The sequence below is a fragment of the Trachemys scripta genome, chromosome 5 (genome assembly GCF_013100865.1).
Source record: "Trachemys scripta elegans isolate TJP31775 chromosome 5, CAS_Tse_1.0, whole genome shotgun sequence".
NCBI classification, from domain to species: Eukaryota; Metazoa; Chordata; order Testudines; family Emydidae; genus Trachemys; species Trachemys scripta.
The window spans coordinates 87,286,373-87,306,881 of NC_048302.1; the positions used below are offsets into that span (position 1 = coordinate 87,286,373).

Genomic DNA, 20,509 nt, shown 5'->3' on the forward strand with positions numbered 1-20,509 from the left:
GGGACTGTATCCTGGAAAGTAGTGACTCTGAAAACAATTGAGGGGTCACAGTGCACAAGAAACTTAACATGGAGCTCACCTTGTGATGCTGTGTTAAAAAGGGGTTAATGCAACCTTGGATGTATAAACAGGAGTAGTGAGTAGGAGGGAGGAAGGAAGAGCTTTTTCTCTATACATTATTGATGAGTCCACTACTAGAATACTGCATCCAGATCTGGTGAGAACATTTTAAAAAGGATGTTGAATTGGAGAGGGTACAGAGAAGAAAAGCCACAAAAATGATTCCGTGACTGGAAATAAAGGTCTTGCAGTGAGTGAAATCTGTTTAACTTCTCAAATGAAGACTGAAAAGTGTTCACACTTAGTTACTGTGTTATAAGTACCTTTCTGGGAGAAAACCAGGAACTAAAGCTCATTGTAATCTAGTAGAGAATGGCATAACAAGATCCAATGGCTGGAAGTTAAAGCCAAACAAATTCAATGTAGAAATAAGGTGCAGTTTTTTTAAAAGCGAGAGTGATTAAGCAGTGGAACAAACTACTAAGGAGAGTGGTGGATTCTATATCTCTTGATGTCTTTGAAATAGCACTGGATGCCTTTCTGGAAGATATGCTGTAGTCAAACACAAGTTATTGGACTCAGTACCAGGGTGACTGGATGAAACTCTGTTGCCTGCGTTATTCAGAAGGTCTAACTAGATAATCTAGTGGTCCCTTCTGGCCTTAAAATCTATGAATAGATTAGATACTATTTTATCATTTTAGACTACATTTAAAAAAAATTTAGGACTTATTAAAGCATTTGTAGTGTGGCTTATCTTACCATCTTTCCTTACAAGAAGCAACCATTCCTATGGATGCTTCTTTCTAATTAAATTTTTAGTTCTGTATATTATTAGTGTATATGGAGCTATCAACTTTGTCCTATGATCACTACCTTGGTAAAGCTCTCATAGGACAGGCCTCTATTCTGTGCTAATATCAAGCTACTTAGCAGAACCATTTGATGGAAGAACAAAAACAGTATGTGGAGAGAATAAAAATTCAAGTTCAAATCCTGCTCGTCTTGCTGAAGTGAATAGTTCTGTTGATGTCAGTGGGACTAATCACCTGAATAAGGCAAGAAGGATTTGGTCCTCACGGTGGCCTGAAAGATGGAAAGCAACATGGATATTATGGGAGGTGATGAAAAGTGTAAGGTGACTTGTGGTGGTGAATATTTCTCATTACTGTACAGGGGCTTCCAATTTTCCTATCCAATAACTATACCTAAAAATTACTGTAGAATTTCCTGTACTGTGCAAACTGAAAGCTAAATCATAATTACATAAAGAAAAATAATTATAATCCCCTCAATGTCCATAGGTCAAATGGTGTATTCAGTCAGGAGAAGATGCGGTCAGCAGCTTGCTGTTGAAGCACCAGTGGAAGCAGACTTGGTTAGCACGGTACCAGAATCTGCAACACCAGCAGCACTAGGTTATGCACAAAAGGTATCATGGATGGATTCTTTTTAATATTGATTTCTTCCCCTCCCTGCCAGTGTGTCTAACTTTCTGTGAAATACTCTAGACTCTCCTTTACCGTAAAGATAGTTTTGGTATTCTCCTACTATCAGATAGTGAATGTGGATCTTCTGTGAACTGGGTTTCATACTGTGGTATGCTGCACCAGTTCCCTGTTGCCACTACATTGGTCAAGCTAAAGGCCTTTGATTAGCCCTAATCTGCAGGTCATCTTTAAAATCTTTACTATTCCTAATCTTTATTTTATTTAACTGTGTGTATAATTGTCTCTTCTTTTTAGTGTGGGCTGCCATACGTTGAAGTACTTTGTAAAAATCGATATGTAGGAAGAACTTTTATTCAGCCAAACATGCGGTTAAGACAACTAGGAGTGGCAAAAAAATTTGGAGTCCTATCTGACAACTTTAAAGGCAAAAGAATTGTGCTAATCGATGATTCTATTGTGCGGGGCAATACCATCTCTCCCATAATAAAGCTGCTCAGGGAATCTGGTGCTAAGGAGGTAAGTTCACTTTCAGCAGTCGTAATGCAGATGTAAAGGGAAATTTGATGGAGACACAAGTTGGAGTGTTTCAGTTGCACCTCAGAATATTTCCCTTAGTGCACTTACAAGGTGTGGTAGAAAGAGAGCCAGTAAAAACAAAGAAAGCAAATGCACAACAAGATGTATCAAAGGTAATTGGGTGAAAAGTTTCTTGTGTGATTCCTTGATCTTAGGAAAATCTGCATCAGAAAAACTTAAATGCAGGGGGGGGGAGTAAAAGGGAGTACTGCTCTATTTTAAACTAAGTGTGCCTCTATACTAGTGAGCTTACAGCGGCATAGCTGTACTGGTGGAGCTGCGCTGTTGTCAGATCACTCGTGTGGCCATTCTATGCTGGCAGGAGAGAGCTCTCCTGTTGACATAATAAAACCACCTCCTATGTCAGCAGGAGAAGCTGACACCGATGCTTCTGTCGGTGTAACTTGTGTTGCTCAGGAGTAGAATTTTTTTGTTTTTGTTTTTGTTTTTTTCTGCACCCCTGAGTGAAAATAAGTTATACTGATAAAAGTGGTAGTGTAGACATGGCCTAAGATGTAACTGACAAATCAAGAATGAATGGAAAACAGTTTTATCTAAAAATCAATCAGTGTGGAGGCTATATCTTTCTACTACTTATATCACTGCTTTGGTATTGGTTTTTAACCCTACTTCTTAGGTAAATAGGCATTTGTCCTAAATCTCAAGCAATTTAATGTCTTTCTATTTCATATATAAATCAATGTGCTAGTCTGTGTCACAGAAGCAAATGTGCTTTGTATAACCAAAGCTGTAAGTGAGTAGATACAACCTAGGCACAAAGCCTGGGAACATTTACATGTGTGCTTATTTTTATTACCATGAATAGCTCTGTTAATTTAAATTGGATTGCTCACACTTTAAATAAAATCTATTTTTAATAGAAAAGAAAAGTTGCGAAGACAAAATAGTTTTATTTGAAGATTAAAAAGCTGTTTTGAAGGCTTTTAATAATATTACTTCTTAAATCTCTTTACCCGTATTGATATTTTGGAGTCTGGAGAGACTGAAGACTCTGATCCTGAAGTGTAATGCGTACAGTGGATCCTTATATGCATGCAGAGCCCCAAGTCAGTGGGGTTCTAAGTAGGTGCAGGACTTTGCCTTTGCTGATCACTTTACAGGGATTTGGGCTTTCATGTCTGCTGTTAGTTAATGTTATATCAAGATGCAAGTTTTTACTGGTAATGTAATATGGAAAATGCATTTTCTTTCAGGTGCACATCCGTGTGGCTTCACCTCCCATAAAATTTCCTTGTTACATGGGAATAAATATTCCAACAAAAGAAGAACTAATTGCCAACAAACCTGAATTTCATGACCTTGCAAAATACATAGGTAAATGCTATAATTCCTTTCCTCCTCCCCACCCCCCACTTTAATTATTTTAGTCATAAGGAATAGACATGATCACAAATTTTCAGTGGGGAAAACTGACACCCCTCCCCCCACTCCCTAAAAACCCCCAGAGCTACTGAATTTTTCATTGAGCTGCTCACATGGATACCAGCTGTATGTTTTTGTCTGATGCAGTTTATAGTTCTTCCTTTTACAATATATAGAACACTCAAATAACTTTAAAAAGTAAACTCCATATACACTTTCAAAATACTATATCTTCAAAGTTCTAGTTGTTTTGATTCTTGCCAAACTTCCCAGAAAAAGTCTACCTGAATTGAGCTGTGGCATGCAAAATTTCAGGAAGATAAGTTGAATACAAAGTAGTGATGAAAATTTAAGCATAATAAAATATTCTTACTAAATTTATAAATGTTTGCTGGTTTTGCTTGAAACTCAAATTGTAGAATTTTGTGTAAATATTTTTCTTGATCTGAAGGCATCTCATTTAAAAACTACGTAAGGTTTAAACAAATAAAATAAATGCAATGTATTTTAGAATCTTTACAGTAAGCAAGATTTGCTACAGAACAAAAAACCCCAAATGCCTAAATTATTATTTGCACCATTGCAAATAACAGATGTGCATTATCATGATGTAGCAATAGTGCTCAGTAATGGCTTGTGAATGGGCGTATCTATTGTATATAATATTGTGCTGTAGCAATGATTTTAAAAACTTACCAGTTTGAAAACACAGCTGCAGTTAAAAGCCTTTAAACATGCAGATTTTTTTTTTAGTGTTTTTAAGATTAGACAGAAGAAGCCAAGAAGTCAGTCTTTTAATAAGCGCCCTCTCCCCCATGGCATTAATTGTGATGGCACAAATAAAGCATTATGAATTTGCTGGAGGATCATATTTTAATATCCATTCACAATGTAATTCACAAAAGTGATAAAATGAGAGGGTGAAACTCTCCTCCTGCTAGAGCATTCACGTGAACCACTGTCTGCGTTATCTCAAAGGCCCAATAGCCATGTACAGCAAAAAGAACAAAAGTCACGATGCTCTGCTTATGGGACAAAGACCACTTGAAACAGCTGTGTGTGTGGCTGCTTCCAGGAGAACTTGGAATAATAGCACATTGCCTCCCTGAAATAGCAATGAGCTCAGAGAGTCTTAATGAACAGCTTGGATTTAGTTTCCATTTTGACAAAATGAGTAACATTATGGTTCTCGGTCTTTTCCATACCGAACCCCCGCCTCCTATCTAGCCAACAAGGGTCCCCACTCCAGTTTAGTAATATGGAAAGGAAAAGGTGATGGTGACCCCCTAACACCCTGTTTTATGGTCTTTTCCTTGTGAGGGAGGTGACCCACAGGGAGAGAACCCATCTAACATGACTACATGTTCAAGATCCTTTTGTTTTGTTTAATACTAGTGTAGCTTTTAATGTTTCATTGTCTTATTTTTTTTCCCCTAGGAGCGGACAGTGTGGTTTATCTTTCTGTGGAAGGGTTGGTATCATCTGTACAAGAAAGTATCAAAGCAAGGCAAGAAAATCAAAACAGCCTTAAAACCAATAAGTCTCGTGTTAGAAAGATTGGCCACTGTACAGCATGTCTTACTGGGGAATACCCAGTAGAGCTCGACTGGTGACTTTAATGCCCAAGTAACATTGCTGAATGTAGTTTTTTGAATTGAGAAGTATGTTGTACCTAACGGCGCATAGCATCTTCTTGTATTTAGCAAGCCACTTAAAGCTAGTGATGTCTAATTGCTGTTCCAGAAATGTCTTTGCAGACTTTCTATAAAGTTTATGATGACGAAAACCATATAATGTAAGTACCTGGATAAATAAAATAAAAATCATGGACAATAGTGCCTTTTATTATTTGGGTTTTTTTTCCTCGTGGATGTGCAATGTAAAAACCACCTAGTCTTTTGGATTACTTAGGGTATGTCTATACTTACCTCCAGGTTCAGCGGTAAGCAATTAATCTTCTGGGATCGATTTATCGCGTCTTGTCTAGACGCGACAAATCGATCCCGGAAGTGCTCACCATCGACACCAGTACTCCTGCTCTGCGAGAGGAGAACGTGGAGTCAACGGGGGAGCCTGCCTGCCGCGTGTGGACCAGCGGTAAGTACCTTGTAGTTCGAACTAAGATACTTCGACTTCAGCTACGTTATTCACGTAGCTAAAGTTGTGTATCTTAGTTCGAATTGGGGGGTTAGTGTGGACCAGCCCTTAGCTGTCCCAGCTAAACTATTTTTTGTTTTAACCTTGTCAAGGAAGTTTGATGTTCTTTTTAGGCTTATTCACAAAATTGGTAAATTATTTAAAAACCAATTTAGGATACAGATCATGGATCATACAGAATAATTTCTAATTATCAAACAGTATTAGTGCAAAAGAAAAATGTGACGTTAGCTTCTTTTTTTTTTTTTTTTGAAGAGTTAAATGGCTTTCCAAGGAATTGTTATCTAGTACTTTGTGGAATATTCTATTGTAAAGAACAGGAGATGTGCCTAAGTGTTTGGGTTTTTTTTGTTTTTTGGTTTTTTTGCTTATGTTGCTAAAAGGCCTTTATATTCAAGCTATGTATCTACATCTATTGGCATCCAAAGAAGTGGGTATTCACCCACAAAAGCTCAGGCTCCTATATGTCTGTTAGTCTATAAGGTGCCACAGGACTCTTTGCTGCTACATCTAATGTGTCCACATTCAGTGAACACTATCTTTATAGCATGTGACATTTAAAAACAGAAGACTCAGGGAAATATTAAACCTCTCTAATTTGATATCTCATGAAAAACCTCTCTAATTTGATATTTTCATCAAGGATATTGAGGCCCAGCATAATTGCTTTTAGTAGATGTCATTGGGATATGACAGGGAAAACTAGTTGTGATATTTACAAACATAGAAAGTATGATTAGACCTGCATTGCAAAGTTGCTAACTTTCTCCATCATTTCATTATTTTATTTCAATATAAATCCTTAAAAATTCTGTGGTCTAAGCTAATGTGTTTTTATACATGGGCCTTCCAGGTAGAATCAAAAGTAAAATAACATTTTGCTTAGCTTGTAAGCGGCATGATATGTTAAGTCAATAGAGTACTGTAAAAACTGCAAAAGAGTGGAGGAATGAGTTTTCATGAGAAATACACTAAGTTGCATTTCCAACTATTAGTCTACTGCTTTTATGCTTTTTGGCAAACAAAATTATATAGAATTTGTGCATGTACCCTAGAATGTTTTGACTTACCATTGTTACTCTGATAACTGTTTAAACACAGTTTGTACATTTTAGCATGGTTCTGATTTCATTCAGGACAGATTCTCTAGTGCCTTAACACTTAAAGATCAAATGTTCTCCTTTTCCCCATATTCTGTTGTCACATTCCCCTGGTGTTGTCTGGACCGGTGATCTGGTAGGTCACCCCAATCCTTGACTCTCTGGGAGCCAGCCTTACCCTGCTCTGGTGTAAGAACCCCCACTCCTGGGCTATTAATGCACAGCCCCTGGCATGTAAGCTCCTCCTTGGATTGTGCAACCAAATGACACTAGCCAATATGTCCAGTCCCAGATGCAACCCTAGGAACCTCAGTCTTGCAGTGTCCAGTTATGCCCGCTGGACGCTGCAAGTTTATATGAGTTCGTCAATTTAATGAAGAAATTGATATGTACCAGGCTTGTTATCCCAGGGGGAGTGACACTCTTCAAACCAAATGCACTGCTTCAGGTAGAATAAATAGATTTATTAACTACAAAGATAGATTTTTTTTTTTAAGTGATTATAAGTCAAAGCATAACAAGTCGGATTTGGTCAAATGAAATAAAAGCACAACACATTCTAAGCTGCTCTTAACACTTCCAATGCCCTTAGAAACTTAGATGCTCTCCCTTTTGATCAGCACTTCAGTTGCTTGGTGTTGGTGTCTGTAAATGGAGGTGGAAAAGAGAGGAAGAGCGTGGTAAACATCTCTCCCTTTTTTTCATGTTCTTCTCTCTTAGCTTTGCACCCACCACCACTTCTGCGTCAGTTGAGCATTACTTCATCACAGTCCAAACTGACCAAAGGAAGGGGAGTGACTCACTTAAGAGTCTAAACAGATCCTTTTGTTGTTGCCTAGACCAGTGTCCTTTGTTCCTGTGAGGCTGGGCTGGGTTTGTCCCATACATGCCATGAGGGGGTGTGAACTGCCCCTCTGCTCCTGCAGAGTTTTTGCATGGGCTTGCTTTAAGCCATGAGGACACATTTTCAGCCTCATAACTATATACATAAAATTACAACCTATAACATTGGCGGGGGGGCTCAGTGGTTTGAGCATTGGCCTGCTAAACCCAGGGTTGTGAGATCAATCCTTGAGGGGGCATTTAGAGATCTGGGGCAAAAATCTGGCTGGGGATTGGGCCTGCTTTGAGTAGGGGGTTGGACTAGACCTCCTGAGATCCTTTCCAATCCTGATATTCTATGATTATTATAACAATGATTACTATAAGACACCTGATGACATGACAAACTTTGCATTAGATACCACACAATCATAAGGATGAATATGGGGGTGCTGGGTTTTCCCCTGAGGTACAGAATGTCACAACTGTGCATTTTTAAAATATAAAAATCTGACTATAAAGGGCTATAATAGTATCAGACTCTGCATTTGGAGGCAGAGGTTTTGACTTCCACTTGTGGTTTACACCAGCCTCAGAAAAATCAGGTCCACAATGTTTCTTGTTCAGTGCATTGTATGATAGCTTACTTGTAAGCAGTTAAAATTGCTTCCTAAACTTTTCCCTTCCTAGTTTCTCATTGGTTTCCTTCCCCATCCACATTTTCCTTTGACACTGTTCATCTATCAAAATAAAGGAGACTCCTTTGCAGTGGATTCTGTGGCCCAGTCAGTAAGTATTTGTTTATGGTGTTCCTTCTTTTCAAACATACCAAGAATTTGCATCAACGTCCTGATTTATTTCCCAGCACAATTACTTATATATAGCCAACATTGCTTCAATTTTTTTAAAAAACATTGGTTATATTACACTTCTGAAACTTTTTCAGTTTGAATACTGGTGACAGTATATGGTTTCAGAGTGGTAGCCGTGTTAGTCTGTATCAGCAGAAAGAAGGAGGAGTACTTGTACTACCTTAGAGAGTGACAAATTTATTTGGGCATAAGCTTTTGTGGGCTAAAACCCGCTTCATGTATGTAATCAAGTAAAACTAATTTCTGCAGCTTGAAGTTTCAGCTAGTCATTGCCTATGATATCTTGGGCTGCGTGTATTTTAAGAGCTAGAACTGTAAATATCAGACATAAAAGACCATATTCCCCATAGTCATTTTATTACACTTTTTACAAGAGTGACTGTTGAATGCAGACACAGGGTGGGTGAGGTAGTAGCTGTTAGTGAACCCAAGTGCTGTTAGTGAAAGAGACAAACTGTTAAGTTTACACAGAGCTTAGGCTGGAAGAATGGCTCCGTGGCAGTGAAAGACTTGTGCGCCAGCAGCCAGGGCCGGTTCCAGGGTTTTGGCTGCCCCAAGCAGCCAAAAAACAAACAAACCGTGATCGCAATCTGCAGCGGCAAGTCAGTAGGAGGGCCTTCACGCGCAATCTGCAGCGGCAAGTCAGCAGGAGGTCCTTNCAAGTCAGTAGGAGGGCCTTCACGCGCAATCTGCAGCGGCAAGTCAGCAGGAGGTCCTTTACGCGGAGCGGGAGTGAGGGACCTGCCGCCCCTCTCCGGAGCGGATGCCCCAAGCACCTGCTTGTCAGGCTGGTGCCTGAAGTGGGCCCTGCCAGCAGCTGGGGACCAGGGTTCTTGTTGGCTGCTGATGCCCTGTGATGAGGGGCTCCTAGTGCACCTGGAGCCAGCCGGGCACATGCTCCTGGTAGGCACTCACTCAACTAAACCCCATTTCCCCTCAAGACAGTCCGCTGCTCTCAGCTCGTTTAATCTCCGCCGTGGGGGGCGGGGGGGGGAGATGGCGTTACACCAGTGGTTCCCAAACCTTAACCTGTGAACCCCTTTCACTAAAATGTCAAGTCTTATGAACCCCCTCCTAAAAATGAATATTTCCAGGGATTTTCTCCTTTACCTGAGTATAAATTATAAAAGCAGTGATCTTGGAAATATAAAATTTGTTTTTATGACATGTTTATTACACACTATTAATTATTTTTATTACATTATGAAAATGGCAACACTCTTCCAAGATCTCACTTCCGTAGCTTGTATCACTTTGAATAAGCCTGTTCTAAGACCAGGCTCCTATGTTTCATCAAGGAGTATCATATTTGAAACAGCAGGAAGGTATTTAAGAAGCCAACTCAAAGAGTTCCTCCTACACAAGCATTCAGGTCTTGAGTAGTCAGGCAAACAATGCACGTTACAACACAGCTTAAACTTGTTCTTTAAAATAATTTTAAAAACAATACTAGCTGCCTATTTAATTTTAAAAACAGCAAAAAATATCCACTTCCCTTTTCCATTTCTTATAAGGAGTCTTGAAGTTTAAATCACCTCAGTGTGATAGATATGTTTGCTTTGATCTGCTTAGCTCTTGGAAGTCCAGGGGCTCCAGGCTGCTGGCCCTGTGCTGTCCAGGGTTCCTAGGGACAGCTCTGTCCGCCATTAGGGAATGTTTTCCCGAGAACCCCCTGTAACATTTCGTGAACCCCCAGGGGTTCATGAACCCCAGTTTGGGAGCCCCTGAGTTACACCTACCCTGCTTTGTGGTTTCCCCCACACATACCACGTGCCTCATTCAGTAGGTTGGTGGTGAGCTGTTCGCTCTAAGACCCGTCTCCCCGCAGCTGCTGGGAGCATGGAACAGCCTGACCCTAGCATCCAATCAAAATGCTGTAGCTAGTATCCAATGGGAACAGCGGGGCTAGGACAGAGCACGGCCAATCCGAAGCTGCCTAGAAGGAGCCAATCGGAAAAAGAACATTCGGCCAATCAAAGGTGGCGCATTGCTGTTGTCGGGGCGAGCCTGGGGCGCTCGATGGCGTCGCGGCGGCCCTGGAGGGCGGAGAGCGCAGGTGGGTGCGAGCTTCCACGGCTGCTCTCGGGCAGGTGTCGGCGGGGGAGCAGCCCAGGCCTGGGCCAGTGGGGGTGGTGGAAACGGACCGGGACACGCGGCTAGATCCCTGCTGGGGCTGAGGGATGAAACAGCCACGTTGCAGCCGCCCTTGTACGAGCGCAGCCCCGCAGCGTCTCCCCTCACGCACCCGGCGGTACCCCGCGTGGGTCAGAGGAGCCGTGGACGAAGGACGGCAGCCAAGGCGCTGGGTCCCACCGCGGCCGGCGGGAGATTTAAACAGCTCTAGGGAGAGAGGCTGGCCCTGCGTACCCGCCCCTCAGGTCGGGGAGGGGACACCAGCCGTGGCGCTGGGAAGCGTGTCCCCGACAGGCCGTGGCCCGGTAGGAGGTACTACCTCCCCCACCTTGTCGCTCTCGTCTGCTGGGCCTACAATAACCTGCAGAGTCTGGGCTGATGTGAGGTGCGTCCGAGGGAGACGAGAGTTCCCAGCATGTCCTACTCTGTTTCCGGCCAGACAATAGATGGTCTGCGCTTGGATCCAGATGTGCTGGGTTGTGTGCCCTGTCCTGGAGAGAACAGATGTGTTTAACTATCTTACCAGTTGTTTTGAGGTCTGTCAATAAATTGAATAAATAACAATCTATCAACAGTCTTTGCTTCAATAAATGAATCAGCTTCAATTAAATCTAAGTTAATTTCTACAGTGTATTTCTGATGTAATGAGCAACACTGATTGTGTCATACATTTAGGTAGTTAAATGTCATTTTGAAGCATATTCTTGTGTTGGTTTCTATAGGTCATGGTTACTTTTGTCCAACCAGGTTGCAAAAACATTTTTTCTTAGTTTAAGATGTGTGTGCGTGCACAAAAGTAATCTGGTGATGTATTTTATTTTGGAAAACAATGGTTTATATAAAGGTATTGTAATGCATAAAATGGAGTGATCGCTATTAGCACTGGAAGTTTGTGGCTTTGGTTACAAAAATATTTTCCCTCTGTATTTTAAAGGACAATGCCAACTCAATATTGCTAACAATTCCATAAACAATAATTTCCTCCTGGTCCCCTGTCAATTTTTGTGGTTTTAAATTCACGTTTTTCCTGGTTTTTCAAAAATGTTACTGTGTGAAAGATCCACATACACTAAATGCTGGCAAATTCACAAATAAAACAAACTGAAGAACTAGAAACATTTTTTTCATTAACCTTAACAGAAAGCTTTTTGTTTTAGTGATCATAAGTATTATTTGTAACAGTAAGTTTAAAAAAATATGGAAGTGTTCCTCTACCATGTTCATAAAAATGTGGTGTTAGGTGAAAAGACACTTCAGTAGTGATAGCAGGCAAAAGCCTGTGCACGGGATTGAGGCTATGCCTCATAATATTTATCTCACTATATAAATCAATGCCTAGGCATGACAGAGAAAGTTTGGTTATCCTTCCTTTAGTAAATTTTAGTTAACCTCTCCTCTAACATTGGGTCTGTTTCTGCAGCCTTGAAATCAGTGAGAATATGCCACTTATTTTATATTTTTATGTAATGTTTTGTGGTGGATATTTGTTTACAGTTAATATAAATTGCCTGGGAGTAGAATTATAATCTACAGGAAAACTCCAGCAGTTATTTAACAATAATTGTATCAACAACTCTTAAGTTTTCTTGTTTGTTTCCTTCAAGCTCATGCAGAATTTCAGCTTGATGACATTCAACATATGTGGACAATTGTGATTCAAAAATAACTGAACTTGTGCAATTATAAACATGTAGAAGAGTTTGTCGTCAAATGTTTGGAAGTAGGATCTATGTAACCTTCATAACAGTAAGTAAATGATATATATGAGGAAAACCAAGGAGATTTGGCTTTGAAAGTGTTTTTCTGTTTTTATTATTACCAGTCTTCACTTATTTAAATGGCCTTAAATTACCTCTTTAAAAACTTTATGATCTCTTCACCCCTTGATGCATGGGATTGCTTTGTTTTTGAGAATTGTACATGTTTCTTCTGCAGCAGCATACATCACTAAGGCTAGGTCTACACTACCCGCCTGAATCGGCGGGTAGAAATCGACCTCTCGGGGATCGATTTATCGCGTCCCATCGGGACGCGACAATCGATCCCCGAATCGACGCTCTTACTCCACCAGCGGAGGTGGGAGTAAGTGCCGTCGGCAGAAAGCCGCAGAAGTCGATTTTGCCGCCGTCCTCACAGCGGGATAAGTCGGCTGTGATACGTCGAATTCAGCTACGCTATTCACGTAGCTGAATTTGCGTATCTTAAATCGACTCCCCCCTGTAGTGTAGATGTACCCTAATACTTAAGGTCAAATTCTGCTCACCTTACTTATATGCAAAGTCATATTAAAATCAATAGGACTACTTTCACAAGTATGGCAAACCGGACTTAGTCCCTAATCAATACAGACAGCTGGGTTCCTTGCAGTTCTTTAACTGTCTTTCATTATTTTGTTTTATAGTGTCCACATGTGTAATAAGTTCTGCACAGAGAACACACAGAAGCAAGGCCTCTACCCAATTCACGGTCCATTTTGGTCAATTTCACAGCCACAGGATTTTTTAAATTGTCAACTTCATGATTTCAGCTATTTAAATCTGAAATTTCATGGTGTAATTGTAGGGATCCTGACCCAAAAAGGAGTTGTGGAGGGGGGGTTGCCAGGTTATTGTGTCGGTGGGGTTGCGGTACTGCTGCCCTTACTTCTGTGCTGCTGCTGGTGGCGATGCTGCCTTCAGAGCTGGGCAGCTGGAGAGCGGCATCTGCTGGATGGGAGCCTAGTTCTGAAGGCAGAACTTTCTGTTATTTCTTTAAAACAAGTGTTTCAGTTTATCTCTAAAGATTCAAAATATACATTTTATAAACACAAGCTTTTACAAAACTGAACACCAGTAGAAGTATTTCCTTTTTAGTCGAAAATACTTCTTTCCCTTCCGCCCTCAAAGGCAAAATAATTTCCTCCAGTGTTTGCATTCTAAGCATTACATTAGAGTATAAGAACCTGAAAGTGGAAATTGAATAGACTTTTTTAATTGTTCTAATTTTAAAAGTAAGCAAACAACAAAAATAGCAGATAGTAAAATAAAAAAATACTTTTAAAATTCAGATTAAAGTTTGTAATATGAATAACTTGTTTTAAAAGATATAGTCTTTAATTGGGCACAGTCTCTTTAAATTGCTTTTAGAAGAGGTCTCATGCTGTTTCCTTGGATTTCTTTTTCACTAGACTAAGCTGCCTTTTATATTCATAATATTAATAAAGGATTACAATGAATTCTGATTATTATTTTTATCTGTTTAGGGGACTGAAGATTGTGTACTTAAAATGACTCTTCAGGAGATGGTGCATCAGGCAGCCAGCCTGTATTCTGATAGAAAAGCAGTATGTTTTGATGAATATAATGATAAACCTCCAGTTTTCTACACTTACAAGGAGGTTGTTAGTCTAGCCACAGAACTAACAGTTTTCCTGCAAAACTACTGTGATCACAGAGGAAGGTTTGAAATAGGCCTTTACTGCTATCCTGGAATAAATTTACCATCTTGGATTTTAGGGTAATACTTTGAATACTTCTATTTTACCTTTTGTCTTCTCTATAGTCAGGCTACACTAAAGAAATGTTTTTATTATTATTTTTTTTTTTAAATCAACAAACTTCAAAACCAGTGGAGCACTAGTAGCTAGACCCATTTTAACTGATTTTATAAACTGCTGTAGCTGAACTGTTTCGAATGTTATGCATCCTTATTGCAGTATTGGTAAATCCAGGGGGGATATGTTTTGTTTTGTTTTGTTTTTTTAAGAAAAAATTCCAGAGCACTTTGGCTTGTGGCTCTTACATTCACTTGCAAAGCAATTAAAACGCTTACGTTTCCTTTACCAGTGCATATCTATGACCTTGGCTACACTTGCAGCTGTACAGCGCTGTGAGGTAAACCTGTCTTCGTACAGCTGAGTAGGGAAAGCGCTGCAGTCTGTCCACACTGACGGCTGACAGCAAAGTGGCATGGCCACACTTGCAACATTTGCAGCTGTGTTGGGAGCGGTGCATTATGGGCAGCTATCCCAGCATTCATGTGGGTGGGGTGGAGTGCGACAGGGAGTGTGGGGGGGGAGAGTGCTTTTTGGATCGTGTCAGCACTCCATTTTGCAAGTTCCGAACTCCCGGCCCCCTGCTCATTCGTTTCACTCACTCAAAGCAAACAGCAAACTGTTTGCTTTTTCTCTGTGGTACGAGTTTGAAACCGGCATTTCCGCATTCCTGCAGCCGGTCACAACAATGGAGAGGATTGGCCACTTGACAAGGTGATCAGTACAGCGCTCCAGGTTGATTCCTGGTACATACTCACAGGGGAGAGTCGTAGCCACTCTGCTGTATCTCTTATGCTTCTCGGGGAGGTGGAGTAACTGCAGCGGTGTACCCAGGGAGATACAGCGCTGTACGTGCCTTGCCAGTGTAGCAGGTCAGTGAGTTACAGCGCTGTGGGCGGCTTTACAGCGCTGTAACTTGCAAGTGTAGCCAAGGCCTACATAACTGTCCATGAATATGCAGCACATCTTTGTTTAAATGTATATCTTTAGACATAAACATATAGTCTAATTTAAATAGTGATTTTTTTTCCAGACTGTCATACCTCTGTTCAGTTAACTCCCCTCTCCTTTTCTCCCACTCCCCCCAGCCAAACAAAGGTACTAATTCACAATTGGGGATAAGTTCAAGTTTCAGGCTTTAAATCCATCTAATTTGGCTGTAACCTGATTCAAGATAATATGCTTAAAATTTTAACAACTTGCTTTGGATTTTTTCTCTAAAAGAAAATCTAGAAAATGAAATGCAGAATTAAGTTGCAACAATAAGGATGCATGATTAAAATAACAAGTAATGAGGAAATGTAAAAGTTGAGGCTTCAACACTACTGTTAGTTCAACAATATTGCACATGAGCACTATTTTCTGTTCCCTTGTTTTCTGGTTAACTAGTTTAAAATGTTACCATATACATCAGAAATAGGTTTGAAAGAATCTGATTTTTATCAGTAAATGTCAGTAAACCTTGATTTCACTCTACATATTAAAAAGATGCTGCAATATTTCCATAGATCACAATCAAAATTTACAGATAGGCAAAGTAAGAAAAATACTGCTTGAGAACATATTAGAGGAAAAAAAACAGTAATTTAGACTTATGAATTAGGCTTGTTCACAAATGGACTAGTGAATGAATCTTAAAAACAGGTATGATTTGTTGATTTAAATATACTTTGTATATTTTGACATGTGGTGTTGGCAATTTGTGTGCTAAGTTTATAAAGTTTTAACTTTTTGAATCTCAAGATCAGTCATTCAGTTATCATCTTACCATTGCTCCATAATTTCCTGCAACTGGGAAAATTATAAATAGATTTTTAAAAATGCTTAAAACCCATAATTTTGTGTAATTGTGAAAATTTAAATTGATAATCTAAAAATGCATACAAATAAACAGACATCTATCAAAATCATAACAAAATAAAAATTATATTCTTCCAGGCCTAATCATAAAATATATCAAACATGGGATGTGCATCATGGCTAAATTCATGTTACTGCTGGAATCCTAACTTTTGCATTTCCTAATTCTTTATTTTAACTGTGTCACAACCATAACATTTTTTTAACATGTGACCAATGTGTGCAGCAGTGGTCACAATTCTTGGTGCTTTGGGAGGCATTATGTCACACATGTGTACTGAATTACAAGTGCTTAAAGGTTCCACTGACTTCACCAGTATAACTTGTAAGTTCCTTGACCAATGAGTGTGTACTTACTAACTGTTCATGCATGTGTAATGCACCTTTAGATTTAATGGCATTTTCTCCTGCACGTGCTCAACTTCACTGATGAAAGCAAAAAAAACAGTTAAAACAAGCTTTATGTACTGAACCTGGGCTCATGCCCTTATACCAACTGCTGATCCCTTTATTTGCTCTTTCTCCCAAATTTGGCTGGTTTTGTTCATGTAGTGTTTTAGAATCAGTTATCCCTTGTTCTGTTTAGCAAAATACTTAGTGTGATGAGAATTAATTTGTAAGGGAAAGCCAAATAGTAATAGTTTTGTTTTTTTTTTCAAAAATGAAACCTCAGCAGAATTTTAAAAACTTGATTAATATACCATCAGCTTTATTAATCTGGATGCTCAGGGTTTTTTGATAATGACAAAAAGCCAAGAATTCTTATTTGGTAAATTAAGCCACTAGGTGGTTCATATGCACAGTAGTGATAATAGTAAGCACTGAAGAAACACAGCAGTATGAAAGAAGCATAACTGATGACAGTGGGATGATACTTATCTGTCTTTGTTAGGGAAGAGATTATATAACTCAAATCTTCACAAGCCAGATCTCATGAACTTGCGAGAATAAAACAATGATGTTCCTAGCATGTATTGTGCATCTGCTCCATGTACACACGTGCTACATATTGTACCCAGGCCTCGGAGGAAGAGGAGCGAGCAGTGGTGGGGGGAGGAAAGCCTCAGGGGAAGAGGTGCGAGCAGGGGCTGGGCCACAATCCAGGCTCCGGCGGGGACCCCCCGGCCCTCCCCCCCACACTTCTAGGGAGCTTCTGGCACTCACATTTAAGCCTCCCCAAACGAAAGGCTCATATGCTGCCTATGTCTGGAGACTAAGGAACCTCATAGCATAAAAGAAGCATCTGTGGAATTTATGTAAAAATGAAGATATAGTTTAACTCTTTGTCTTTTACAATGCTATTAATTGACTAGAATTTTTGCCTTGTTAGAATCCTCCAAGTTCCAGCTGCATATTTTCCTCTTGATCCAGATGCACCACCAGTGTTATCTAACTATTTTATGAAGAAATGTAACCTCCGGTATATCCTTGTTGAGAATGACAAAATAAATGTAAGTGTTAAGGATCCTAAAAGGAACATTAAAATGGGATTTAGAAAATTGAAGCAGTTGAGTTAGTTGCCTTTTATTTACCAAGAGCTCTGATGTAATTGTCTTCATTTTGACAGTGAATGGTTTTCAAGCTGTTCTGTAGTGGGTCAAAAACGAGTTCTCAACCTTAGGGGAGACTGTTAAGACGCAGGGAACAAACCCCAAATTGGCTTGGAGTTCTATACTTAGATTTCACCAACCAATTATCAAGTATAAACTCCTCAGGCACTATTACAGTCTTAATGTGGAGTGACCGTCAGTCTCCTTGGGTACTCCGATCTCCTTGGGTACCAACCATTTAAGCTTGCCTTTGTGATAGATGGTCTCTTACGCCCAAAATCACAACAGTATTACTGGTTTCTCCCAATCCCAAAGGATGTCACTTACCCAAGGTCAGTTGCACTTTAAATCTCACACCGAAGACAATGCTTGTAACCAATCCTATAATAATCGATGATATTCTGCAGTAGTTCCTCTGAAGCTGGGCCTTCTTTATTGGACAGGCGATAACACCTCCCATTGGAGACTAGGGCCTGGTATACACTAGGAAATTAGGTTGGTATAACTACCTCACTCAGGGTTGTGAAAAATCCACACCCTGAGTGACCTAGTTAAACCAACAACCCCAGTGTAGACAGCACTAGATCGACAGGAGAATTCTCCTCTTAACCTACCTACTACCTCTTGGGGCACAGGAAGTTCCAGATATGTGTTTGTCAGTGTTCTGTTGAGACCCAGAGGCCTTGACATGAACTGGCAACTGGTTTGCCAGCATGACAAGGGTGATCTACCTTAGTTTGTCACAGACACTTTCAGATAATGTGAAGTACTTGGGATGCTTTTTCTCTAAACATCACCTTATTTTCTGGTTCACTTATTCACTTCCATGATTTTGTAACACATTCCACAATGGTGGGCATTGGTATTCAGGAACCCTTCCAGTCTTCCTCCCCAGTAGGTGTTTCCTGTCAAGATGGAATGCAGGACTCTTGGAGAAAACCTGTACAACATCTAATTTACTACTGATTATTAGATCATCATTTTTATGAGTATTAAATTCATCCACAATTTTTATAAAAAGGAGCAAACAGCTGCTCTCTGAAAACCAGACTTCTTAAAACTGTCTCAGGTTGGGCTTCCAAAAGTGGAGGCACTCAAAATCACTAGTCACTTTTGAGAATTTTTATTTTTATTGTTAGTAGTACAATATGGGAATGGAGACCGTAAAACTGTGCACTGAGTTTTGCCTTTAACTTGCCTGTAAACTATTTTATTCTCTTACAGAAATTCAAAATATCCCACGCTGGCTGGTTTTACCAGAGTTCTTTTGCAATAGATGATGTTGGTTTAACTCTTTTTCAAATTAATTGGAATGATGTTGATGTAAATCTGCTGTTAGATGGCGCAGAAGACAAAAGTGGACTCTCCAAAGCTGCAAGTAATTGGGAGACAGATTACGTAGCTGACCTGGACCAACTTAAATCAAAGACATCACAAAGGGGGTACACGGATGTCAGGCAGCAACGTTCTTTGGCATACATCTTGCATACATCAGGAACTACAGGGATCCCCAAAATAGTCAGAGTACCTCATAAATGTATTGTGCCAAATATTCTTCATCTTCAGTAAGTTTACTTTCCAAATTATCCTTTTTATATTTTCAAATGGCTGACAATTAGAGGTGAGATTTTTCAAAATAACAGTGCTTGTATTTGCTTGTCACTGATCGCTATAGTCATGCTATATTTTGTGAATCACCTCACTGGAGGTGATCTTCACTGGTCTGTAAAGGAAAGGAAAAAATTGCAAAAGCTAGCTTTTGCAAGAGTAAGTATATAAAGCCAGGAATTGGTGCCCTTTGGAAAGCTTTATTAACTTGCAAGTAATCATATTTTACATTCACAAAGTACATTGCAAAATAAGGTGATTACAAAATTGTGGTTAAGGGGGGGGACTGTGCCAAAGTCTAGTATCAGGTATGGTATTGAACTACCAGGAATGACTGAGGCAAGAATAATTTTAGTACAATAGAAGTTAATCTTCACAAATTCATTCTGCAAACAGTTGAAGCCAACTGGAATTGAAGACCCACATGCTCTGGATCTAACTGATCGCCATATTTGGGGCTGGGAAGGAATTTTCCCCGGGTCAGATTGGCAGAGACCCTGGAGAGTTTTCGCCTTCCTCTGCAGCATGGGGCACAGGTCACACTGGTTTAAACTAGTGTAAATGGTGGATTCTCTGTAACTTGAAGTTGTTAGATCATGGTTTGAGACTTCAGTAACTCAGCCTGAAGATATAGGTCTATTACAGGAGTGGGTGGGTGAGGTTCTGTGGCTTGCAATGTGCAGGAGGTCAGACTAGATGATCATAATGGTGCCTTCTGGTCTTGAATTCAATGGCAACTCATAGTTATGTGTTTGTGGCTCCCCCTCTCCCTCCAAACTTTCTTTGTCATTTTCTAAATAGAATAATATTTATTACTTTGCTTGGTTATACATTATTCTTAACATGCTTGACCTGATTTTATTAGTCCCAGATATCATGTTGATCATAATATAGACATTTTATTGCTGGTACTCTAAATGAAATAGATACAGAAACTTGAACTTGTGACTCTCCGATACCTCCTTCCAGTTCTCATATAGGAATTATTTTCCTCTTTAAATCCTAATTCCTGTTCTAGTTTTCTTGGCTTTTCTTTGTTCTGGTAAATACCTGCTCAAAAATACTAGTAATGGAAACGCTGCTAGCCCAATATGGAGTGTAGATACAGAGCGGCACTGATGAATGAGCACAGACCCTTCAAAATCTGCACAGAGCTTCCTCCCCAGCATGCAGAACATAGATGCAGATGCCTTTCTGAAGGATATGCTCTAGCACAACCAGGAGTAATGGGTTTGAAGATGCAAGAACCACTTGGTGAAATTTTCCTGTGTATGCAGGCAGTTATACTAGTTTATCTTAATGGTCCCTTCTGGCATTACATTTTTATTAATCTAGGTACAGATGCTATGCCATACAAGTACTCCAACTCAGATCCCCTTCTGTTTTTAAATAGTGCCAACCAGTT

The 20,509-nt window shown here is 39.9% G+C and overlaps 2 protein-coding genes across 16 annotated transcripts in view; both read left to right on the top strand.

The window, feature by feature from the left end:
* The window catches only part of PPAT (phosphoribosyl pyrophosphate amidotransferase), a 55,562-nt gene extending 50,257 nt beyond the window's left edge, over positions 1 to 5,305 (top strand). The window contains exons 8-11 of the mRNA XM_034771871.1: positions 1,365 to 1,492; positions 1,806 to 2,027; positions 3,302 to 3,422; positions 4,908 to 5,305. Coding sequence (XP_034627762.1) covers positions 1,365 to 1,492; positions 1,806 to 2,027; positions 3,302 to 3,422; positions 4,908 to 5,083 — 647 coding nt within the window. The 3' untranslated portion in view covers positions 5,084 to 5,305. The remainder of the gene's footprint in view (positions 1 to 1,364; positions 1,493 to 1,805; positions 2,028 to 3,301; positions 3,423 to 4,907) is intronic.
* Positions 5,306 to 10,362: 5,057 nt separating this feature from the next.
* Positions 10,363 to 20,509, top strand: part of AASDH (aminoadipate-semialdehyde dehydrogenase) — a 58,116-nt gene continuing 47,969 nt past the window's right edge. For 13 of the 15 annotated variants that reach the window (XR_004645923.1, XR_004645922.1, XR_004645926.1 and 10 more), the window contains exons 1-5: positions 10,363 to 10,477; positions 12,159 to 12,300; positions 13,796 to 14,049; positions 17,277 to 17,397; positions 18,721 to 19,061. Coding sequence is in view for 10 of the 15 variants with exons in the window: in XM_034772268.1 (XP_034628159.1) it covers positions 12,265 to 12,300; positions 13,796 to 14,049; positions 17,277 to 17,397; positions 18,721 to 19,061 (752 nt within the window). In the remaining 5 variants the exon portion in view is untranslated. The other 2 variants (XM_034772265.1, XM_034772266.1) reach the window with 2 other exon arrangements.